The sequence below is a fragment of the Hydractinia symbiolongicarpus genome, chromosome 3 (assembly GCF_029227915.1).
Source record: "Hydractinia symbiolongicarpus strain clone_291-10 chromosome 3, HSymV2.1, whole genome shotgun sequence".
NCBI lineage: Eukaryota > Metazoa > Cnidaria > Hydrozoa > Anthoathecata > Hydractiniidae > Hydractinia > Hydractinia symbiolongicarpus.
Window position 1 is genome coordinate 13,978,010 of NC_079877.1, and position 26,267 is coordinate 14,004,276.

The window sequence follows — 26,267 nt, forward strand, 5'->3', positions numbered from 1 at the left end:
ATTATCCGATTAAGGGAAATAATGACTAGCTATTTGCAACAAATTTATGCTAACCACGACTGTCTGCTTACCATATGTGGATTATTCTTTGTGTAAATTGTGAAACATGTATTGACGCATGAATAAAATCTGTAAAAATGTAGTTAAAATCTATTCATCTTTAGGTATACATACAAAAGGTCTACGTTCCAATATAAGCAAGTATTTTTCTAAAATTATTTGTTTTAAAACTAAATACAAATATATACAAACAGTATTTACAACCTGTCGTTTTTTCTTAATAAAAATTATTTAACTACAGTGAAAAAATTATTACTAAACTAATAGCAAAGCTGGCCTAACGTTCGTGCAGGGCGTGAGTTGAAATACGTTAGTAAAAGGTGAATTTGGCGCTTAAAAGTGACACTTGTATAAAATCGGTGAATTTCCATTTTCACATTGTTTTAAATAGTACAGAAATCAAGGAGAAGCGCAAATAAGTCAAAAACAATACCAGGTAAAAACAACTATGCCTCAATTAAAACCGAAACCATGCAAAGTTAAACCTATGCGGATGCTTCAATCTCTTCACTTTGAGTTTGTTCACTTTGTTTTTCTTTGATATCAGCCATTGATGCTCGTCGTTTTGTAACTAAGTTATGGAAAGGAAAAAGATCATCGAAAACATTGCAAAATCTGCTGTGATAGCATTAGTTCTGAAAACTGTGTAATATTGGAGGATTATGGGAGTTGAGGGAGACTGCTTTAAAAACATAAAGATTAAAATAGCTACAGCTTGGAAATAATATGTTGGGAAAAGGGCTGAATTTCAAAGAACGCAACTACAAGCAATTTAGAATTTAAGTTATTTGATTAGTTCCAAAAGCGCGCTAATTTTTGCTAACGTAAAAATGCCCCGATTCCACCATATTTCGGGCCTCCCCGGATGTGGGAGCTGACTGTTTCATGATTCAGACATTTTGCAAAGGTAAGTTAGCGCATTTTTGAAGCTGGTTTCTCAACCTACATTTTACCAAAGTACAAATTTTGTCTTTTTGCCAATTTCAGCGTTGAAGCACTTCTAATTAAATTTTTATATTTATTACACCAGCTTACAGCAGCATTAACTTTTGCTTTCAACACGCAAAAAATTTGTTTAATCACAAAACCTTTAATAACAGAAGTGATGAAGTAAAAAGAATAGGTTTACAATACATAATTGGAGGAATCGCAGATTAATTTATAATATTTAATACACAATGTTCATTCTAAAGAACTGTTCATCACCTGTTTTATAAGCATTCCACAGTCTGACAGTGCAGTCCCAAGATGCAGACACGTACTAAATAGAAACCCATAAATACCTATTTGTTATTTATGCATAATGTATTTGATCCTTCATTGTAGTAAACTTATAAGTTTGTCAACTCAACACTTTTCCAACTGCCAGTTTCATCGAGTGTATGTGGAACTATACTATATTTTTTGTTTCGTTATTTTTGGGGTTATTTTGATCGAAAATAAAATTTAAATACTTCTGACAGTGTGAAATATGTTTCATTTGAAGACAAGATTGCCGTACCATTGCCTATGTTAACATTGAAGAGGAGAAATTTTTGCATGGTTTTAATTTTGTGATGGTCAAAAATTGCATTTTTGATGTGTGGGCAAATAATTGATATCTGGCATGAACTTATTTTGGCGAGTAAAAAAATATATTTATTTTTCAATCATTTTGATGTTATCAATCCAAATTTTAAATTTGACGCGAAATTAATTCGGCGTAATTGACAAAAATCGCCACATATACCAAATTTCTTTTTTTTTTTACGGTACAATCAAAGTTAGATTTACAAACTTCTTAAAAAAGCAAGCATGTGCTGCTTCTGTTTCCAATTTACTTTTTAGATCGAAATCTCATTACCTGTTGACGTTCTGGTATATGGATCAAATACCTCACTGCATCTAAGTGTCCAATATTTGTTTGGACAATACTTTTCGCTTTGATGTCATATACCCTATAAAACGTAATTGAAAGATTATGATTGTTTCGCTTTTGCAAACATATATATTGACAAGTGAGTAAACTTAGAAAAGAAATGGTTGTTTCTCAACTTTAAAGAATTCTTTTTGGTACCATCAAAATGTTTTCAAGATATTTTCGTGATAAATTTTATTTAAAAAAATGCTGTTAATCAGATGTTTATGACGTAGGTCTACCATTACTTGTGACAGTACCCTCAGGGAATTAATTTTTGCAAGACCTAGCATTTCGCGAGAATTAAATTTCGTGAATTTTGCGAATATAGGATTTAATATTTTATTTTTTGATTTTTGTTTAAACGCCCCTAAAAATAAATAAAAATAAACTGCTGAAGTTGAAATTCACATTATATGTATTAAATAATATTAAAATGATTAAATTAACTTTCTTAACATATATTTTATACAAGACACTAAACCAAGACATTGATGTTGCAAGAAAATTGATTGAACTGTTCAGGATCTAATAATATTACATCAACAAGAAGTTCTACCTTATAACGTCCTGTACACCAACAACAACACATCCATTTACCATGTCAACGCAGAGAGCTGTCACACTACCATAAGCTGACAACACCAAATCACAACTTAATCCGTCTGCACTCTAAAACAAGTTAAGACGGGTTCACATCATTCATTCGATAATACTAAATGTGAATTCGTATTCCCACTTTCAAGGGAGGGTTAATAGAATCGGTAATTCCAGTAGAACTCGCGTATTTCTAACCATTAGTTTTCAAACCAGTTTTCTCCATCTACATAGAGTTTTGAATTATACAGGTTCGAGTAATACTGTTAACTGTAGTCTTTAGACTGGACTTTTGACAGAGTGAATGCTCATTTCAAAGAGGGCAATCAATCAAGTTTTACTGGCGTTACTTCATGCCACGGCTTAACTTACCCATATCCTAATTGTTCCATCTTCCGATCCACTGATCCATTTTTGATGCACAACGTTCCATCGTATCTAAGAGTGATTTAAGTATGAGAAAACTTATATCGTGAAAAAAAGGTTTCGCATTAACCTAGTAACAAAATCATATAATGAAATGGTAAATACCTTAGTCGTATTAACTTCGCACGTTTGCGTAAAAAATTGTTATGTGCCAAATTTAGCACAGAAATTACACGTACCATGTTTTGAGCGAAAATATAATTTGTAATTGAGAAATAGCACCACTATTTTAGCGGAATTTACTTTTTTTTTCTTAATTATTTATGAGGAATTTAAACTTCGAAAATTCATAAGCGCAAAATACCTTGATATTACTATTGCGCGAAAGTTTAAACGCGCGAAGTAGCGTTTTTTTTTCACTGCGCAAAAGCTATTATGTGTAAAAATAATGAAATTAGGTCAAACGTTCCAACTCTCTACAAAGAGAAGTCTCTATAAAAATAGCCTTGTTTTGCCTGAATGTTAAATGGTCGCTTATACTTCTGTGGTCTTTCCGCAATTTCTAGAAATACAGGGGGTTATTGAATTGAAAACTACATTGTAATCGCACCTATATTCATATCAATAACTCCCGTCCATGAAATTTTGGAGCAAGGATCCAAGAAGTAGAGTCAAGGTGAAATGTGTACACATTGCACCTTATCTCTACTTCTACTCTACTGGCGAACGACTAGTGTGAAATAATACGCATAAAAGTTAGTATAGATAAGTAAGTAGGTTAAAAATAGTTGTCGCGTTTAAGTGTTGAGACAACCTTTGGTTTTTATCCAATGAAAATTAAAAAGAGGAAGAAAGGGGGGAGGGGGGGGGGGGGGGGGGGAGTAAAAGAGTTGCAAAATAAATGCGGTATAATGTATGTGTAATGATGCAAAATAAAAACGATGTTACTTAATCTGAGAAACTTTATGACATTATACATCAAATATGTACCTGTGTGACTTCAGCTTCGTGACCTTGTAATACCGCTTTTAGCTTCATATCTGATCCACGCTCTGCGAACTGGCGAATATAAACCAACTTATCGCAAGACGCATAAGCGAATTCGTTCCTTGAAGAAATAAATGTAAACTGGGATTTAACTTTCTTTGTGATCATGCATGAAGTGCTTTGTGTGCCAAAAAATAGGGTTTCACCTTTGAGCGCAATATACTAAATCAAATATGATACCATCAGCCGCCAATTCTTCATTTTCGAAACCGTGTTTACTGTCCATGTTACGAAAAGAATCATGTAATCTAAACATAAAATAATATCAACTTTTCTTAAACATCGCAAGAAGTTGGGCGAATCTTCTTTTCCGTCTCTTTCCTTTATCCAGTAGCGCGGTTGCAAACAACAAATACTCTTTTTTATCAAGATTGGATGTGAAGAAGAGAGAAAAATAGCCATATAGGGGTTTCGGGGTTAAAGGAATTGCAACTTAGAAGGGTTCGCAGGCATCTTAAGGTAAGAAATTTTCGTGACAAGAAATCATAGGGACAAAAAATTTGAAATTTTGCAGAAAATAACAAAAAACTTGAAAGGCACAGAAAAGGTAAAGGAATATGTTTAAGATTGGAAGCTAATTATTATTTGGTAAAAAAATAAACTGCGATACAATGTCTGAAAGTACGATCAACCTATTACTTAAAAGCAAAAGGGACACAGGTTATAACGTAAGAGATCGCCTACAACTTGAACTATCTTAATACCGCAGCCAACTTGCGTCAACCAATGGCATTCATAACCGGCTTAATCACTTCGAAACTAGGCCAATCAAAATACGCGATGGTTTGAAACCTCAATAATACATCAAAGGATAACCAATCATTGGAGTTTTAGCAATTACCTCATTTTTTCGAGGTCCCATAACAGTATTCTACGGTCCCATCCTGACGATATCTAAGGAGAGAAATTTTTTCAATATTGAAAAACAAAACAGGGTTCTATATACGCATAAATCTGAAATGCGCTTACCAGATAAGTTGTATCATATCCAGCACTCCTTCCAACAACAGCAAGCCCTGTCACACATTGCGTGTGCTCTGCAAACACTGTCTTGCATACGAATCCTGCCACCCGATTTGTGACCGAATCGCAATCCGTTTTTATCTGAGGAAAAGGTCAGAGTCAAATAAACGTTTGTTTGTGACGTTTCGGGTGTTTACATTTTCATTGGTTACTTATTTCTACAATTTCCGTTATTAACAACAGAACAAATTAAGACTGTATTGTTCAGAGCAGCCCAGTAGCAAATCTCCCAAAATATCTTATGTGCATTACTACTGTTTCTATTCAAATGTTATATGTAAAGGTTAAAAAAAGTATATCAAAAGTATATCACTGGGCTAATTTTATGTCTGTTGTAATTACTGGCTATTAAAACAATTATGTAAGTAAAACAAAAGAAGCAATTAGCAGCTTAATGATACACGAAGACTTAAGAAAACAATACAAACACTTCAAAGTGTTTGAGATTCTAATGTTTATGGTTTGTTTCACGTTTTCAAGTAATTTCGAGGATTTAAAGTTTATTAAAATTTCAACCTACGCTATTTCACTTCTCATTCGACATAGATTCTTTTCCTGTATGAGATAGCCTTTTTACTTACGTCTGTTACATAATTATCGTTTCTGTCAGTATTGTTTTGAAGTAGAAAAGCAAATTTATTGGAAAGTTGTTCCTCGCTTGGTTTCATTTGTTGTAATATATTTACAGCATCATGATCAAAACCCCAAACGTCTGAAAACAAATTGAAATATGATACAACAATATACAATAAACGATCTAAAAAACGATTAAAATAGGGAAAAAAAAGCAAAACACGTTAAAAACAATGAATCGCGACAAAAAAGACAAAAAGATAGAAAATTATACAGTGAATTTTTTGGTAATTTGGCAAGGAAATAAAACACATTAAATTCACTTTCTAGTTTTTGTGTCAACTTTAGAACCATTTCCTAGGTAGAAAAAACATTGCAAAACTTTTCAGAGGTAGCAGCATCAATTCCTGCACCACGTGCGAGCTACGTTCGTGCTACAAAGAAATAAACCCTGCGAACGAAAAAACCTAAGGCCATATTCTCACGTAATATACTCAAATCATCAAACACCTTAAATAACATTAACAGAGAATATTGACAGCTTGCAACGTAATTCTGGTTCTTGAATGATATCATTAACATTATAGCGCGGATTTTGTGGCTACATGTTATATAACAACATGAAACTATTTGAAGTTGAGAGCTTAATTGTTCTGTCAATATATCTCTACTTCGATGGTTGTTTAATTGCTCAAACTAATAAAATTTCTACATGATACTTATACTAGGTATAGTTGTTCAAAAAATTAAACCAAAAGCGTTAAGAAAAATTTAAGCAAAAACATTTGGAATGCTTTTCAATAACCCTCCCTACGAAACAAAGCAAAGCTAATAGAAATACATTCGGAATGTCTTTGCTACAAATTTAATACATAATGTCGCTTTGACTTTTTTAAAATAAAAATTCCCACATATTCTAACTATTATGTTGGTAACTACAAGCTATTTACATTTTTATCACTCCGCAAATTCGTAATCTTCGTCAGAAATAACATCATCTCTCTCTCTCTAGTTCTCCCATCTACAGATTAAGATTTGGGCATTGCACTTTAGTACTACCAGACTGTGACAGACAATGCGGAATAACTACTTGAAACTCCACACTGAATCGTGTTTTACAAGACAGAAAATAAAGTATTTAGGTTTAAAATAATAACTATGGCGACAGGACAGGATAACATTAGCTAATGTTATGACTTTAATTAATTATACGTGAATGATCGGAAGAAGAAAAAAATAATAATGACGATCAGGAACAAATTGAAAGAAATCAAAAAAATGTTTGGCACCATTTTTTATATTTAAAATACAAATGTATGAATCAAGTCGGAAGTGCACTAAAAGTGATTACAATTATTATCCTTTGATACAATGTTAAGTTATAATGGCGTCACGAATTTTAATTTAGTGCCTATTAAAAAAATTAGGATTTCCAAGGGAGGAACCATGACGAATGATTTGAGTTTTTTAGTGTGGGTGAGTTAAAACAATTTTAATTACAAAACAAGAACAAAGATCTAAACGCAACAAAATCTGTAGTTTGCTTTTCAACAGCCTCATGAAATAGTCTATAGCCATGTTACTAATACTGTTATTTTACAAAACAGTGTATTTTCTATTGCCATCTGATTTTTCTTTAAATCCTTGTGAAATAACTTACGGAGAATCAACGAAGATAAACATTGAACTTTGTAGTTAGGCACCGATGTTAATTTGTAGTTTCTTTAAATGTATCTTTGATACAATAACGTACTTATTAATGAATCACATAACTTCTTAGTAAGTTGTTAATTTAGTAAAAGGTCTGTTTCATTAGAGTCAGTCAACCTATTACAACTGTGACCACAAAAAAACAGGTAACTTAATGTCAAAACAGCAATATGAAAATATATATCAAAATTTAAGTAAGGCAAAAACAGAAGTGACAGAATTTTTTCATATCAAAAATTGTATTACAGGAGCATGCCAAATTTCCTTGCTAATATTATATTTTCATTGGTAAACATGGTCCTTAGTTAAAACCCAAATGTGATAATCTGACAAAAAAATTGATTCCAAAACATCACAAGATGTAAAACTTTATCAAAAAGTAAAAATTTATCAATTCTTTCCAGAAGAAAGGTATACAAAAAGCTTTGAAGTATGCACTGCAAGCAACACAAAAAATCAACCATTGCAACGATAAACAACAAGATCTAAGTAACCAAAGCCCACAGGGAGGTTGTAAAATGTAAAATAAAAAAAACTGAAAAACCATTTCCACAGAGATTTTAACAAAGCAAGAAATATTGTAACCAACCTATACAGTTAAATGCAGAAGTCAAAGGGAATAACTTACAGACCTTTCAAAAAATTTTTACTAAGACGTTATGTGATTTAATAAGTATGTTAATATTATATTCTGACATTCTTGTTGTTCGTAAAATTTAAACTGATAAAAAATCACGTTTTTTCAATGTTACTCTAACGGGTTAATATATATGTTATTGTGGAATCTAAACGCAGATATTATGAAACACGAAAAGTGTAATTCAACCACAAACACGGCAATAACAACATCAAAAGCCAACACGCTACACCTCGTCCCTCTAGCAGTAACAACAACAAACAACAACTACCCCCAACAACCCTACCCCCCTTCACCACCTGCTATGGCAGCACTAAAATAAACAAAATTACCACCACAGTGAAAACAAACAGTATCAATAACAAACACCGAAACATCCACAAAACAACAAAAACAACTACATCAAACAACAACACAGCAAATTTTCTTTTGCCACTAATATATTTCATAGACATCTTAAATCATAAATCATATGCCCAAAGAGGGCAGAAATCGAAAAAAAATTGTAGGAAGACATTCCATTTAATTCGTACTAAAGCGTCATAAGCGGATTACATAATCGTTAAAAACAACAACAAACAAGTCATTAAAATTTAAAAGATCACAATTAAATTTCAAATTAACATTTTCATAACAAAAAAAACAACATCTTATTATATTGGTCATATTCTAATTGTATTATCCAACTAGCATAATAATACAATGTCCTAATTAAGTTCAACTTACCAATTGTTACATAACTTTTAATGTGTTGCTTTTTATACAAGTTACAAAGTATTCAGGATCTTATGTCAGTTTAACAAAGAAGGTGCAGCGTGTAAAGTATAAACAAAAAATTATTTTATATTGTGTCAATTTTTTTATTAAACTTTGTTGTCACAGCAGATTTTCTCATTTCACGTACCGCACGGCTAAAACCAATAATAATAATTATTGTTTGTATGTGGTTTTATTCCTGGTTTGTTTGTTTGTTTATTTGTTTGTTTGTTTTCTTGGTTGGCATTATTTTGATTTGTTTTAGGCGGTTACCATTTATTTATTTTTATTATCAAAAACTGGAACAAGGAGTTATAAAAATATATATGAAAATGGTTTATAACGCCTTAATACCTAAATATGTGCTCAGTAAAAATAATTCAGTGAAAATATCACATTTTATTTTTTACCTCAAAATTTTAGACTTATTGTTAATTCACTCATTTTTCGATTAGTTCTGTCTCCAAAAAACACTGAAAAAAGGAAATCATTAAACAAAAAAATTTCCTCAGTTTAGCAGACAGGAAGTTTTGTCATTTAAATTTCTTTCAAACGTAGAGCAATGTAACACATCACAAATTAAGGTAACATTTCACTGATATGTTTATAGGTTAAAGTAAACAATGAAGAGAATACTAATATTACTGGTTGCAATCTGTTTACAATTAAGAGGTAATAATACTTCTTATTAGCATTTTAACAACTTTACAACGTTTTATGCAGACCACAAATAGTGTACAAGACAATCCGAAGCATTTCGAAAAATCTATCACAATCTTAAACATAACAAAAACAGTACACGCGGGTATGAAGTGCAAACTACTTTTTAGATTCTTATCAGCAAGAGCAGGCACAGCTCACTGGATTGGTACATACAGCAATACGTATCGATGGAATAGACTTAAAATGGAATGCATACCCTGGTGCACGTGGCTACGAACTGAAATACTACACCTTTCCACAATCAGCCAAAGCAGAGAATAAAACAATTCCCCTTGGAACGTCTTTTACTTTGAGTGGTTTAAAATCGGGAACAGCTTATTATGTTTTTGTAAGAGCAATTTTGTCTAATGAACAAAAAGGAGAATGGAGTACAGCAAAGTATTTTGTCACAAGTAAGATAATCTTTATTGTATATTGCTGAATCTGAGTTAAAACGAAGGGATACTATATTTCACTATTATATGTTTCTTTGTGTCACTATTAATTTTAATCAATTTTTACATTAGGGGGTTCAAAACCAGTACTAAAAGTGAGAGTAACAAATATTAAACGCCATGAAGCAACTGTTGAGATTACGCATGACCCAACCCAAGAATACGATGAATTTATTATTGTTCTTAAGCCAGAAAACGGAAAAATGATAGAAGTAAAAACACAGTTAAAATCATACACATTTAAAGATCTTCTTGAAAACACTGGATATTCTGTGCATGTCATTGGAAGAAAAGACAATAAACCAAGTACAGTTACACAATCAGGATTTCGAACAAGTTACAGTAAGTCCTTTTTACTTGATCATAACACTCTCATCTCAAACACAATTATTACAAAACGCATTATTACAGCGTACATTATGTTATTTCAGAACTTTCAGTGGTACAAGAACTTAGAAATGATGAACCGAAATACGACTCAGTTGTTATCCATTGGAATGAACTACCTGATTCAACACTTGTTAAAAATTATATTCTCCAGTATTCAGAAGTAGAATCTACTTTACTAACCAAGACAGTTACAAAACCACCAACAAATATATCTGGACTAACTCCAGAAAGAAGTTATAGTTACCGAGTTCGCGCCGTGGGTACAACAGAATCTACAATAAGTCCATGGTCAGAAACCAAATTCTTTAGGACTCCGAAAGGTAATTATAGAAAGTATTACGCGCTTACAATAACATAATATATTGTTTTTAAGAGATAATTTTATGTTTCAATGTTCGCCTCTCCAAACATATTACATTTCTTTAGAAATAATTGATAAACCGACGAATTTTACAGTCCTTGAGCAGAAAAATGATGCTGCAACATTAACATGGTCGCCGCCATCACAACAAAGTCAAACTAAAAATTATATTATTAAATATTATCAAGCAGGATTCCCTCAACAGGCTCAATATAAACAAGCTGGAAAAGAACTTCTGCACACACTAACACAACTTGAATCAGGGTCAGAATATTTTGCGCAAGTGCAGGCTGTTTCATATCATGGTACTGTCAGTGGATATTCAACAGCAACATCAATTGTAACAAGTAAGGAGATTAATCTACTTTATGTGTCTGGATTAATTTTTTTTTGAATGTATTTTTTAAACATGTTTGATTATTTCATTATAGCCGGTCCAAAACCAGTGGCATCGCAACTAGTGATAACAGAAATCTCTACAAACTCAGCAAAAGTTTCTTGGACGTTTAAATCAAATCAAAATCATGATCAACTACAAATTATTTTAAACAACGTTCCCAGAACTCCAATAAGAACGATACCAATATTGAATTACAACGATACCAGTTATATACTATCTGACTTAACTAGCAACACACCATACATTGTCCAAGTGCAGACCTTAAAAGGCGGGTCTAAATCAAGCGATGTTATTTTTGGCTTTAGGACAAGTTTAGACACAGGTAAGACAACTGAAATTATAAATTTCTTTAATATAAAATTTTTTTTTTATAGAGAACATATTTCTTCATACTTCATAGTACTATTAACACCTGTGTTCCTTTGTAGGCAAATTTACAACCAAAATAACAAATATAGAAAAAGGTGTACAAATCTTTGATGAAGCAAAAGTAACATTTGAAAAAATATCAGGAACAACAGTGACACTTTATCAAGTCCGAGCGCAGTTTCAACAACAGGTAAACAGAAGACCAATTATCAAAAACGTGACAGCTGATCTAGCAACGACAAGCACTACGATAACATATAAACTACCTTTAATATCTGGATATGGGTTTACTATAGCAGTAAGACCAATCTTTCCTGAAAATACAGTTGGCCAGTATTCAATAGAAGAAGCTATTTCAATTCGTAAGTACACACGTCTTCACGTTTTCGTTTATAATTTCAGAAAAGTTCTTTTGGAAAAAAATAGTTATTCTCTTAAACATATTAAATTGTTTTTATATTTTTTTAGCATATGGCAGACCTCCAACAGATATTGAAATTAGAGATATAACTGACAAAAGTGCTACAATCTCATGGCCTAACCCATATCAAGGAGAACAAATACAGCATAAATACCGTATAGCATACATCAACTTAGATGATTCTACAGACACTCAAAACTTTTTAGTATCGAAAAATTTCCACACGTTCGATAAATTCAGAGCAGATAATAGATACAGGGTTTATGTAAGCACTAAATTAGATTCTGACGATTACAATGGCACTGTGGTTACAAAAGCATTTCGAGCTGGTAGAGGTATGATATTTTTCTTTCAGTTTTTACACTGTAAAGTTAAAAATGACAAGACAGATTTATTAAAAGTGAAATCTATTATATACAAGCTATAATTGATTTTTTCTTTATGTCAAATGTGGTCATAATTTTGAAATTTGGCAGTTAATATAACACTATATTTTTCATAAAATTTAAGAGGTACTATTTTGATAAATCAATGGAGTTTGTACTACCCTAAGTTTTACTCTTCCTAGTATGTTAAACTCTCAATCATCGCTAGCTCGTTTACAATTCAAATTAGTGAACTTTTTACAATTTGAGCAACTATCAATTTTTTCTTGAATCTTGCAGTAAGCCAAGGTTAAAAAAAATAATTTGATATCAAATTAAGGGTTAAATGTGTTAATGGCACATTGGGTTTAGAAACGCTTAAAGGGATTCCTGCATTAAAAATAATATTTTCATATGTTGCGAAGAATAAAAAGTTGTTTATCAAGTCCTTTGAATTTTTTTTTAAAATCTTTTTTCGTTCTGAAGTTATTTAAAATTTCAAGTATTTAAAATCCGGGATTTTATGATGTCATAAGAAAGTTTTGAAAAATGCTGACATTATATTTCTCGTCACGTAGAATCTAACGACATGTTTTGCTACCATTTTAGAAAAAAATCGAAAACCAGGGGGTTTTCTTACACAAAAACAACTTCGCATGTATTTGGTGCACGACACAAAAAACTTATCTCTATATCTTTTGAGGTGCATTTTTTTAAAAAATGCTTCACATTTTTCATTGACAGTCAATGATTCCATAATTATATCACGTAAGCTTTTTAGAAAACCTAAAAATATTGGAAGCTAAAAAAAATTGCCCTGGTAAATGCGCTATCAAAGCATGGTTAAAACGCTCTAAAACACCCTATTTTGACAAATTGACCTCCCAAAAAAAATATTTAACAACTAAAAATGCGTTTTACAGTCGCTGAATATTAAAATACTATGTTTTGCGAAGTAGAAACAACAAAATTAGAAAAAATGGAATAACCTTACCCCAGGCAATTGCACTTCAAAGTTGATACACTTCGCAACTTTTTTAAACAATCAACGTAAATAGAGAATTTCCAAGATAAAAACGCTGTATTTTCGCGTCGTTATTGCAAGACCTTTCTTCTTTCTACTAATTTGAAATTCGAATGTTTACATTTTTAGTTTCGTGGGAGGGATCAACCAGATTGCATTCTCGTGGGAGATATAGCCATAGATATAGGCATCAAAAAATCTTATTTTGTACTTCTATTTTGTTTCATACTACGATTATGTACGAATTGTACATTAACAAAGTTATGTTTTTACAGAAGATAACACGGAAGGAGAGGGTTCATTGCTGCTTGTCAATTTTACCCACCCCCTGGTAACTTAATTAGGATTGTCGTAATGATGCCCACTAGATAAACTTAAAACATAGCCTTCCACCCTTGTACAATAAAACAAACAAACGGATTGGAGACTAATTTGCGCATGAAAGATTTCTTCCGAGGCGCGAACTTTCAAGGTACGGGTTAAAAAAAAAAATGTACGCGTGTTTTTGCAGTGAAAAACTTAAAAGTATAAAATTATTAGCGACCACGCGGGCTCAATTATTTTATAAGGAAAACGTCACATATTATATTTCATTGTTTTTCTAACGAATCAAAATAGCGCATTTATGCAGTCACAGTTTGGGGTATAAAAAACGCGAAAAAAAGCAAAAATAAAAATGTCGCTCCCCGTGAAAACATTCTACGCGACGTACCAGTAATTAAAGATGAGATCATTCTTATACTACAAAACTTTACACATGTCAAGATATCATTAAGAGCTTAAGTGCATACTGCTTAAAAGCTTTGATATTATTTAAGTTCGCATGATATTTCGAATATTAATTTATGCTTACTACCTTACTACATCATCAATGATGATGTCATACGGTAGTAAGGAAATCTTTTAAGCTCGATATCTTGAGAACGAAAAAAGATTTTTTTAAAAAATTCCAAAAACTTGATAAACAACTTTTTATCCTCTATAAAATATCATTTTCAATGCAGGAATCCCTTCAAGCAACAAACATTAAAAATTTATTTGTTGATTTCGCTTTTTACTGTTTGGTAGAGCTGTAACAATGGAAAATTCTAAACTTCGTTCTTACCTTTTTTATGCACTCAGCCGCATGTTGTTTTCCTTCAAAAAACGAATTGGGGATTTATTGTCAACATTTAATACTTATAGAACAACCACCAGCACCATTGTTTACAAAGGTTATACCAACTAACGACTATGCTGTCTTGTCATGGCAACGTATTCCAAGGCGTGATGATATCAAATCATACGATATTAGAGTAAGTTGGGCAGATACCAAAAAAACGCCATTTCACTATCAGACTAAATCATTGGTTGACTTCTACAAATTTACAGAGCTACCTGGTAATACAACCTTTTTTGCGCAAGTCAGAGCTGTTTCAATAGATCCAAGTGAAAATGGAAAAGGTCGATGGTCTGTTCCTGTGCCATTTAAAATTCTCGGATGTATGTATTGCATTATTGTTTTATTATTACTATTTTTTATTACTAAAACTTCCTAACCATAAGACAACCTAAGAAGTCAATAGTGCATTTAGGTAAATATAGAAACTTTATGTTAAATATTTTTATTTTTAGATTCTGCAACTATACCTAATCCAGAAAGAGTGGAAATAACAAGTGTATCAGGAAGATATATAATCTTGGAATGGGCTCCAGTACCCAGACAAGACATCCTTTATTATGAAATCGAAGCTAAAGAAGTCAGTAACAACATAATCCTTACAGAAAAATCATTTAAAACTCCACTTACAGTAACAAACTTAAAGCCTGAAACGACTTACACATTAAAAATTCGAACAGTGGCATTGTATGAGCGATTAAGTGAATGGAAAACGCTTGAGAAATTTACTACTACAAGTAAGTACAAAAAACAATAAATATAATTTTTTAAATTTTATCTTTTAAAAAAAATGCTAAATCATAATATTCCACGAAAACATTTTTTTAGAAGCCGAAGAGAAATCATTACTGACAAATTCTCAACTTGCTGGTATAGTAGTAGCTGTACTAATCTTGATAGTAATAGTTGCAATTGCGTTTTTAATTTACCGAAGAAAATCAAAAAGTAGTTTTGATAGATTTGATGGAAACGTGAGATTTTCAAAAAGTAACGGTCATTCAAACGGCACACCGCATGATAATCCCATTCATGAGATGGATGATCCTGCTGCCACTGCAATCAAGACAGGAAACAAACTGTATACTTAAGTTTCCAATACATAACGCATGAGACTTCCGTAGCAGTAATGTTGGTCAAAATGTTAGTCTCAGTCAATATAAAGCAGATAAAAACTGTGTACGCTAGATGTTTTTATGATATGAAGAAATATTATTTATTAGTAATAAGTACAAGGTCAGCATTTAAAATCACTTCTTCTATCGCATATATGGCAAAATCTACCTTTAGTACTACAAAAAGCATGAATTTAGGCAATTTAAGCTCTTGCAGTAATTATAGATTGTAAAAAGTATGATACGATATTGATAAATATTTTAACTTTTAAATACGTTTCAGGTGGTGGCAAATGTTTTTTACTTCTTGTATAAATAGTAATATTATTTTCATTTTTATAAATAATTTCTACAAAATCAGTTGTTTTAGCATATATGCGTTGTCGATGCAAGTTTGTCCATCAGGGAAAAACCTTAAACTTAGCACCAACATGTGCGTAACTGTGATTAGTCACTAGAAATGTGTTGACCTTTTTGAAAAATACGTATCCATGAAATAGTCAAACTTTCTTTTACCTTATTCATACACCGGGTTTATGCCTTATTAGTTATTTTGCCTTACTTAGTTATTATGTGAAAAAAGACAAAAAATCGAATTTATTTTACACTTGTGGGAGCTTCTTTGTAGAAGTTTATTACTCTGGTTAATTCACCAAAAGTAAAAGCTTGTTGTGGTAATTTCAGACTAATTTGATAAAATTAAAAAGCTTTCATCGAGTTAAATAACTTTTGGATGCAAGGCAAGTGCTCCCAGAATGTGTAGATGGCCACAGTCTTAAAATTTCAAAATAGTGTCTGAAGTGGACTAGGGCTCCCACATGCACCATCTCAGATTTTAATAAAATTTGGTGGGAATGTTTCTACATTTAAGATGAGTTAATCCTAAAAATTTCAGCTCTGTATCTTTTCTCGTTTTGAAAATATGCCTTTTCAAAGTTTACCAGTTTCTCGTAAAATCGCAATTCTGGGGTGCAGAACCAATTTCTGGCAGACTTTGAGCACCAGTAATTCTTGATCAAATTGCATCAAGATTCTCAAAATTAACAATCTCAAACATATCCATGAGTACTATGGAAAAAATCAAACAAAAAAGTTGTTCGGGCAATTTTCAAGCCATAATGGCGGCCTAAAAGTGCTGAAAATTCATTTGCGCACAAAAAAATGGAATTTTAAAGTGCACGCGACCAAAATTGGGCATTTTGAATAAGGAAAATGTGATTGATTATACGACTACACATAGAGGACCATTAGGTTAAAGAAAATGAAAAAAATTATTATTAAGTCAGATCAACAGCTATTGGGTCCTGAAAATACACCCGCAGGGAATTTGAAAAAAATTAGGTCATTGTTTAAAACCGCAGAAACCAATGGTCACCGTCGCTTTATAGGCTGAATCTTTTTTCACAGTTCACTTCATCCATGAACTTGTAGTATCAACAAAAAAAAGTGGGGACGCATGGGGAAGGTATATATTCAGGCCATTCAGCATGGCCTAAAATTGTCAAAAAAGTAAAAATCATGCAAAAATGAAAATTGATGAAAATGATTCATCAGAGGGTGTATTCTGATAATTTAAACATCTTAGATGATAAATATAGTCCTGAAAATATTCACAAAAATCATAGCTAAAGAAGCAAATTTTATCAAAAACAGTAACATGACACGGAATGACCCAATAAAGAGTTATGAATAATCAGATTTTTTTTTCAATATCAGAGACACATTTTAAATTGGATTAATTATGTAAGACTAAATTGATATTAGACAGTATGCGTTAGCTTCATTGGATTCTAAAATAATAACAATTTTATCTCGTATAATGGAAACAGTACATTTCCACACCGTTATAAGTTCTACGTAAATAGGAAACTTTGCAAACAAAATACATAAGTTCAGAGTTGAGAAGACATTTTTTAAGAAACCATAAAAATATTATTTTCAACATTGCGAATACCTTCCCCCCCTCCCCACATTTATCTCATTCTTTTGTGCTTGTCATTCATAAAACATTTTTCATACAAATTTCATTGTGTTGTGTGACTTTTATTTTTTCCTATCTAGTACATGTTATATCACCTTCAAAACCGCTGTGTAGTGAAAGCTATCTGATTTGAAAATGATGCACAAATATCACCTTTCTAATGAAAATAAAATGACTATTCGATACACTATGAAACAACGTTTATTTCCTAATAAAAACACGGCTCAAATTCATCAGTCCTGTTGCAAAAAAAGCATCCGCTTTCAGGAGATTTCGGAACAAAGTTTTTGATGTGGCAAGCAGTAAAAATATGCAACCTCTGTATTATAAAATTACTCACTAAGAAATAATTGTTAGGTATGACAGCTGAGTACCAAAGATTATTTTTGTTGTGCCTGTTATATTATTTTACATGCTAAAATACATGCTAAATATTAAAAACTGAGACCCTATATTGGTAATTCACACCAAAACTCAAAAATGCCAAAGCAAAAAATAGTGGTGTGTGTTTGTGTGATATTTTACTACAGTATATAAAAAATGGAGGGTAAGAACTCACAAATGCTGCTATCTTCTGATGCTACCAGCAACAAATCAAGTTCCTCCACAAACAGTAATTTCATTGCAGCAATATTAGCTTGCACATCGTTTGGCTATCATAAAATATTGCGATATTAACTGAATTTTTTATCTAAAGTATTTACGTGTACTATATCTCATTAACCAGTGAATACTATATTTCATAACTGGTGGAGGGGAGAGGGGATTGTAAATGTTATATAGCAAGTACAATCATAGTAATAAAGTCCGTCCTAGTAAATTTTATCACACGCTAACAGGGGGAGGTCCGAAATACTGCTATGTACGATATAGTGTATGAAGGCCGATTCCCTGGAATATCTCACAGACTAACAACAGGCCATCGTAATTACTTACATTATTTCCTTTACAGAGCAACTGTTCACGAATTTTACTTTTATCTGTAGCAGCCCAATCATATTTCTCAGCAATTTGTGCAGCCAGTTGAGCAACAGCTTCACTCCGTGGAAGATTCTCTTTGCTAGGAAAACAACAATATTTTAAACACCATTAATAATTGATATAGAAAACTTTTAAGGTTTTTCACAGCTTCAACTAAGTTTAATACCCAGACGCCTTTATACCCAGATACCTTAAATTTTCACATTTCTTTTCAGTTGTTCTTTTCAATTTTAAAATTATTTAATGAACTTTCTGATTGAGGTTAGTAAAGTCACTAAAAAATCATTAAGTAGGAAAATTACGAAAAATATGGAGAAAAACTCTTCTCATGCAGGTAAAACAAAATTATTCTCAGTACACATATTAGGGAAATTCTGGTTGCCCTAAATAAATTATTGGTTAAGAAAAATCACAAAATCTAGGATATTGATGTCTACAACGTTAAGTAACATAATTTTCTAAATGTGAGTGGGAATTTTTCAAACAACCTTGCCTAACATGGGTGCCTGCAATAGAAGCTAGCAGGTATTATATCAATGTATCTCGCTTTTAATTTCAAACAATAATCAAGCATTATTAGTTGATCAAGCATTATAAGTTGATCAACCACTAGTTCACAATATATATATAATTTAAAAAAAATGGCCACTGATAATACAATGATGTTTTTTGGAACTATTAAGCAAATAGATAGTAAGATACCACTTCTTATTAGAGGACAAAAGAAATGTTAAAATTATACTGGGCGAATACATTTTTTCAAGGAAAAACCTTCACAAAAACAAGGTCAAATCTCATGGCGTTTTTTTTTAAAAAAATGTATTCAAAGTACAAGTTAGGTGCAACAGCTCTTCACACACAACGAGGAATATTCCCTACATTTTTAACCAAATTTGTTTAATCTTTTCTCTTCCAATTATTTTTATCGATTCCTATAGTTCAATGATTACTTGACTAAAACAAAAACAAGGAACACATGGTGTACCTATACATAAATGTATTTGATTGTAATCTCTCCCACTTCATTATTTGACCAGCACTATCGCCACTAAATATCAGCAGTGGGACCTTTTTAGCTAAAATAATAAATGCAACAGTAAAAGTTTTTGATAAATCTAATAAATAAAATAAACAGCATGCTTAAGGCCGTAGAAAGAAAAAAAATAAAAGAAGTCAAGAAGACATGTAATAATTAAACGGATAAATCAATGATGTTTGACTTGCTTATTCAGGTCTTGTTTTGAACAAGAAATATGCAGATCCTTTGAAGTTTGAGTTAGTATCATCATAATTACACACTACACACTTGGGGAAATAAAATAATAAGAAATAAATCGGCGAAGAGAAGAAAGATATATTTGGAATACATGTAGCTCTATGGTCTATACAAACATATAACTCACTATAAGTTAAACATTCCACAGCGTTTCTGTGTTTTAAAGCAGTGATGCAGCCAGTTGGATTATACTTCCACATAAGTATTTGTCGACGACTGTCTGTTGCTGCATACAAAATTAGATAATACACTGTCTGTTGCTGCATACAAAATTAGATAATACGGAGCGTATAGCTAACAGGTCAAACAAAAGGTAATTTGTGACTGCATCTTCTTGTAATCAATTCAAATGACAATAGACTAGCACTAACAACAACAATAACAATAACAACAACAACAACAACAACAAAAGGCATCTGATTTAATATATATATATGGTAATTTTCATGGACTTTTAAAAACTGGACATAGCTCAACAAATTGAAGAAGGAAATTGAAGATTTCAAATTTCTTTTGAATTTCCCTTTCTCTGAATTTTTTGTTTGTATGAAGAAATAGAGAATAACATTTTTATTAACAATGTGTGATAACTCTATCTTTACATTGACACCTGCTTTACAAAACTTAAAGTTAGAAATTAAAAGATAGTAGATATCAACAAAAAAGAACAAACCAATTAGTTGATTCAAGTCTGGTATAAATTGTAGCAAAGATAGAAATTGCCTAAAGATAAAATTTAGTGGTAATTCAAATTCTTGATCAAACCTAACTACAAGGCAATTAATAAAGCTGATCATTCTCACACAAGCTAATGTATTCGCATAGCAGTGTAACCAACTGATTTTTCAAAAGTAGGACTATTATTTCATATTATGTATAAAAAATGTGCAATTATGTTTTTAAATCAACTGTTTGTTTACATTCCTACGAGTTTCATCACCAACAAAATACATCTAATGTTGCCAAACAGAATATCATCATTAAAACTGCTATGGCAGCAACAGCAAGGAGGTGGTATCCTTTGACCTTAACAATATGGAAAACCAATGCTTGAAAATATAAAATTATACTGTTTATATTAACAATATAATAAACAATTTAGTCCAACTTGTTATCAATCGTTAATTCTTCTTTTTGTAAATCATTGACACATCGATATAAAATACCAGTTGTGAAAATTGTTTATGTTTCTCAAGTAAAAACAGTAGCCTTACACAATCTCAGGGGTAAAAGATATTTCCTCACAACATTTCATTTTCATTTGGATCAAAAGCTTGCTCTAAACTATCATAACTTGGGGTGGGCGATTTAATATAGCACCACGTTGGTGCTATACTGTTAATCATAGGCCTTTACTTGACGATTTTTGCATTTAATCTTGTAAGCCTAATGATTTAATTTTATTTAGCTTTAAAAACAACAATCCAATCAATATGCATAAGAGCTTTCTTTATTTTAAGTAATTATGAATTAGACTGAAAAAATTCTTCTCTCATAATTTTCATTTAAATTATAGTATTAACAATAAAAAAAACAATTTACTATTAATTACTCTATATATTTATCAAATGAAAAGAAAGAAATTAAATATTTGTCCAAAATATGTAAAAATTATGGGGAGGTTTATTAAAAATCCTTTGTGGAATTTTAAATGTTGTTTACTGCTTAATCTTTTTACTAGTAAATGACAAGTTGAAATATCCACTTAATTAGGAAGCAAACAGTTAAAATATAAATTTTGATGATGTCAGCAATAAGCTACTCATATACAAAAAAATGCTTCAAAAATAGAAAACTTTTTCCACTATTTGTAGCATACTATTTTAAAGGGAAAATTCCACTTTTAGGCAGACTACAAATTGAGAAACTAGAATGGGTTCCATTGCGTAGAACTTGAACAGAAAATCAACAGGATCTTTGCTTTTGACAAATAGATTTAGCTATCCATTAAATTAGCCAACTATGGTGGATTTGACTAATTTTTGTCTCAGATGATCACACAGAAATGAAATAACTTACTGATCTAAGCATGCATATGGTTTTATTTATCTCATTCAATGTATTGTTATCAGTGTTATTTATTGCGTGATGCAATGTTAAAACGGTTGCAGACAGGCAGGCACAGTAAAGCAGAGTAGTATAAGTGTATAAAATAGCTATTAGACCCGTAGAAAAATCTACATATTGATATAGCATCATTAATGACCTGTCTAAATTCTGGTTCCTTTGGCTAGGGTTTAAAGCACTGATCAAAATAATGTGTATCCTATACATTATTAGATCCTTGTGTGTTTTTGATAAATGGCTGGGGAGATATTACGTTTTTTAAAGAGGACACCGATCTATCAGTTCTAACATTAAGTAAGACAGATTTTTTCTATTTTAAGGGCAAAATATACACACAAAGCACACGAAGTTAACGTATTAATATAGGCGATTCATTTTGCGAGAGACAATGTATCAAACAAAATTATGCTGGTAAGATTGATGTCAACCAGGAAAATTAAAAGCCAAACTTACCTTTCTGTATCTTGATCTTTTTCTTGGAATGTTCCAATAAACTCCGAAACCTATATAACGTATTTTTGTCAATATTAATTTTTTTTGACAATATCGTATAATGGCGCATGTCTTCCTAAAAGGCCTGTTTATGGACAATAAGAATGATGTATTTCCTAAATAAACTCCTGAACCAAGACCTCAAAAAATGGTAGTTGAAAAAAATACCAAAAATCATAGGCATTGTATATTTACACAACAACTGACTAGTAAAATAAACCGGAAATCATGCAAGTTGGACTGGTTGTAAAAATGCATAATTCTAAATAATTTAGGGGTGTCCAAATATCAACAAAATTTCAAAACAGAAAAGGTAAATCAAACAGCAATGGTGGATAAAAAATCCAACTAAAATACATTCTTATCTACACATTCCATCTGCTAGATTATTTTTGAAGTAGTTTGTTTAAATTTGTTTGACATAAAAATTTAAAAAAATGTGTTATTGCATTTTAACAGCTTCATAACAAATTGGGATGTTTCGTAGAAAAAGTTATTGGTTAAAGTGATAACAATTTAAAGAGTTCCTTTTTAGATATTCATTACCTTACACTTTTAACTAACTATTTTATTCTAAATCCTCTTTACAGTATTTTTAGTTTTGTTGTGTGTTTTAATGCTGTATTTTCAGATTTTATTAACCCAGCATAGGAATTCTTAATTCAAGGCTAAATACAAAATAAAGTCGAAAAAGTGCAGCAAAGACACATAAAGATTACATACATTATCACCAGACTTAGGGTCATACATTGGTGTATCTGCCATGCCAGCAGCTATCCAGATTGTTTTTGCTGGGACCACATAGCATATACTTGATACTGTTGTGCTGAAGTGATAAAATATTGTAACATCTTAAAACAGGCAAAACAATTTAAATAGTGGTTCTATGCTACAAACTGTTTGTTTTTGAGTCAGAAATAAACATTTTACAGATAATAAATAGTAACGAGATAAATAAAATGCTTCTGCCAGCACAAGAGCTTCCAATATTTATTTTATTTTAAAGATTTTTCCCAGTGACAATCTGCTGAACACTAAAAAATATATACCAAACAGCAGGGATAAAATACGATATAGTTAAATCTAGGAATATCATAGCATTAAAAGCCTGAGCAAAATATATTGTAGAATTAGAATTATGTATCTCTTTATAACTTCTTCTTCGCCATATTCAAATTCAGCAAATTAAAAAAATTGATTTGATTTGATATTATTTATTAAAAAAAACACCTGATTTTTATATTTTATCTCTCATAATAATACAAAAACTGTGGTCAGTGCTTCAAGCTCTACACAATAAAGGCAACAGCTAAACAATTTTTTCTTACATGGACTTAAATGGATTTTTCTACAGGCTTTATTGACTAGTAAATATTAAGTATTAAATCGAGTCCTTTTATTTTACTTAATGCATCTCCTAGCATAAGAAATATTCATATCTCTTACCTAAAGCCATCAAATTTATGCATAATTTGTCCATCTTGAGACCAAACTTTTACAGTTTTATCAAATCCACCGGTAAACAACCTAGAATAATCAAAATTATAGCTACTACAAATACCAAAAGTTGCGTTAAAGGGTAACTTTTATATGTAACAAAACTATAAGACGTAACATAAAAAACTAAAATAAATTGACTTAGATATCCCAGCCCATAAAATTGTATATGTGTGAAGGTTAAAAATTATGCATGGACGTCTCATTACTTTTTTCAAACTTGCCACAAAAAGTGCCTTTTAAAAAACAAATTTAAAGATAAAAAAAACCCAACCAAGTGTTGTTTTCATTGTCTCTTGCGACAACTATAGTTGTTATACCAGCATCGTGAGCAGGATATAAACTAGAAAGCAAAAAATATTTATACCATACATGTTAGGTAGAATGTTTTTGTAGAATGTAACAAAACATTGATGCTTTTGTTAAAAAACCTTTGAGAAATTCAAAACGTAAAGCTCGCAAAATATTAATGGTTTTTTTTGGATGGAAATGAAATTAGTGAAGTAGGAATAGGAAAAAAATATATTTTAACCAAAACTTATAACAATGTTTACAAGGTGTTGATTTATTCTAACAATAGTCAAAAAAAATAAAAAAATACCATGTTACCAGCTTTAACCCAAATTTTCCAGGATATGAAAAGGAATCATATATACACAGTTTACGATCATATCTAAAAATAAAATTATTCATTTAACTCTCAATGGATTTTTTATAAGTATATATTATCACGTAATGTGCCATCAAATTTTTAAATTAGCGTATGCAATTTAAACTTATTAAAAACTCTGGAATATCTAATGTCACATATGTAAATGTTCCTGCATGTTTGACATATGTGAGAACAAAGCTTTCATTCAAACTTAAAAAAATAAACAGCTAAACCTTCTTATAAAGTAGTCTGTAAACTCTCACCCTACAGAAAAAACTCTTGTTTCGTGGCATACAACTCCTTTGACAAGGTCTGTGTGATCAGTTGCCACAAAGGCTGTGAAATAAATAAAGGATGAAAACTTATTGTTTCTTAAGTAAAATCTACTTCTTAACAAAGTTAAACTTCACAGGTTTAAAGTTTCAATTAAAATCATAACAGTAAGCTAAACTAAAATATGAAACAAAAACAATCAATATCATGACTACCTATAAGACTAATACATGTTACAAAAATGTTGCACATAGAATGTTTTCAGGCAGAGCGACACTTTGTTTTTCGTTTTTTTCGCGTTTATCTATTCCTTAACCCCCTGACTGCATAAATGCGTTATTTTGATTTGTTAAAAAACAATGAAATATAATTGTGTGACGTTCTCGTTATATAATAATTAAGCCTCCATGGTCTGTGATAAAGTTTCTAGCGCTTTCTCTTCTTCATAAAAATCTTTACAAAAAAGTTTGCGCTGTCGAAGAATTTTTTCATGCGCAAGTTAGTCGCCATTCCGTTTGTTTGTTTTATTGTACAATGGTGGAAAGCTATGCTTTAAGTTTATTCCATTGGGCATTATTGCGACAATCCTAATTAAGGTGTTGGGCAAAATTGACAAACACTATTTTTTTTAAAAAAGCAGCAATGAACCCTCTCCTTTCTTATTATCTTCTGTGAAAACATAACTTCGTTAATGTACAATTCGTACATAATCGTAGTATGAAACAAAATAGAAGTATAAAACAAGATTTTTCGATGCCTATATCTCCCACGATCTCTCGCACGAAACAAAAAATGTAAACATTCAAATTTCAACTTAGTAGAAAAAAGAAAGTTCTTGCGATAATGACGATAATGGAATCATTGACTGTCAGTGAAAAAATGTGAAGTATTTTTAAGAAAATGCACCTCAAAGAACATAAAAATCATTTTTTTAATGTCGTGCACCATATATTTGCACATGTAAAGTCGTTCTACTGTAAGAAACCCCTGTTTTTGATTATTTTTTAAAATGGTAGCAAAACATGTCGTTAAATTCTACGCGACGGTATCGAAACAACAAAATTTAAATGATGTTAAGAAGAAGAAATTATTCATACTGTGATTTCGGACAATATATACAGTAATACTAAATCTACATTATTACATTACCAAAAAAAAAAAAATTAGGCTTGGATTACCTGTTCTATTTTTAGAGAAAATAAAATGATGCTAAGATTTGATTATGTGAGTTATAGTAAAATGTCTAGGATCTTAAAAATTCAATTTGTCCCTAATTTAGAAACAATGTAATAGAAAGACTTTTTTCTTGAGTGTAAAATTGTGGGTTACAAAACAAACAAAAAATAACCCTTGAAAGTTTAAACTACAAAATTGTTAGTACTATTAAGTTCTATGTTCTCTAAAATTTTTAAAACTATACAACAAAGCAATCTACAATTATCCACTTCTTTGTAAAGAAAGGTTAAAAAAGCAAAATAAAAAAAACCTATTCTTGACCAGCATCTGACAATCAATTTTTTCATCACATTTGCATTAAAGTAGTATATTTTTATTAAAAGATTATTTATTAGTGCTTGTTTAAAAAGGTTTTGTTAATTAGGATATTTTTCAAGTTTTTTTGGCA

General features: G+C 31.0%; 2 protein-coding genes across 2 annotated transcripts in view; one reads left to right on the top strand and one right to left on the bottom strand.

The window, feature by feature from the left end:
• Nucleotides 1-118: 118 nt before the first annotated feature.
• LOC130635873 (uncharacterized) overlaps nt 119-26,267 on the bottom strand; it is a 33,920-nt gene continuing 7,771 nt past the window's right edge. The window contains exons 8-28 of the mRNA XM_057445389.1: nt 24,634-24,706; nt 24,320-24,391; nt 23,993-24,061; nt 23,668-23,748; nt 22,945-23,047; nt 22,183-22,232; nt 20,336-20,385; nt 19,790-19,888; nt 19,372-19,462; nt 18,342-18,465; nt 17,965-18,058; nt 5,572-5,702; nt 4,937-5,071; nt 4,809-4,861; nt 4,114-4,215; nt 3,911-4,028; nt 2,927-2,992; nt 2,517-2,629; nt 1,904-1,997; nt 1,267-1,321; nt 119-631 (exon numbers count right to left, since the gene is read on the bottom strand). Coding sequence (XP_057301372.1) covers nt 546-631; nt 1,267-1,321; nt 1,904-1,997; nt 2,517-2,629; nt 2,927-2,992; nt 3,911-4,028; nt 4,114-4,215; nt 4,809-4,861; nt 4,937-5,071; nt 5,572-5,702; nt 17,965-18,058; nt 18,342-18,465; nt 19,372-19,462; nt 19,790-19,888; nt 20,336-20,385; nt 22,183-22,232; nt 22,945-23,047; nt 23,668-23,748; nt 23,993-24,061; nt 24,320-24,391; nt 24,634-24,706 — 1,859 coding nt within the window. The 3' untranslated portion in view covers nt 119-545. The remainder of the gene's footprint in view (nt 632-1,266; nt 1,322-1,903; nt 1,998-2,516; nt 2,630-2,926; nt 2,993-3,910; nt 4,029-4,113; nt 4,216-4,808; nt 4,862-4,936; nt 5,072-5,571; nt 5,703-17,964; nt 18,059-18,341; nt 18,466-19,371; nt 19,463-19,789; nt 19,889-20,335; nt 20,386-22,182; nt 22,233-22,944; nt 23,048-23,667; nt 23,749-23,992; nt 24,062-24,319; nt 24,392-24,633; nt 24,707-26,267) is intronic.
• Nucleotides 9,474-15,951, top strand: LOC130635872 (tenascin-N-like). The gene is made up of 10 exons (XM_057445388.1): nt 9,474-9,781; nt 9,896-10,165; nt 10,255-10,533; nt 10,640-10,921; nt 11,006-11,296; nt 11,403-11,705; nt 11,812-12,099; nt 14,339-14,635; nt 14,768-15,049; nt 15,141-15,951. The coding sequence occupies exons 2-10, from the start codon at nt 10,027-10,029 to the stop codon at nt 15,398-15,400; spliced, it is 2,421 nt and encodes an 806-aa protein (XP_057301371.1). The 5' UTR covers nt 9,474-9,781; nt 9,896-10,026; the 3' UTR covers nt 15,401-15,951.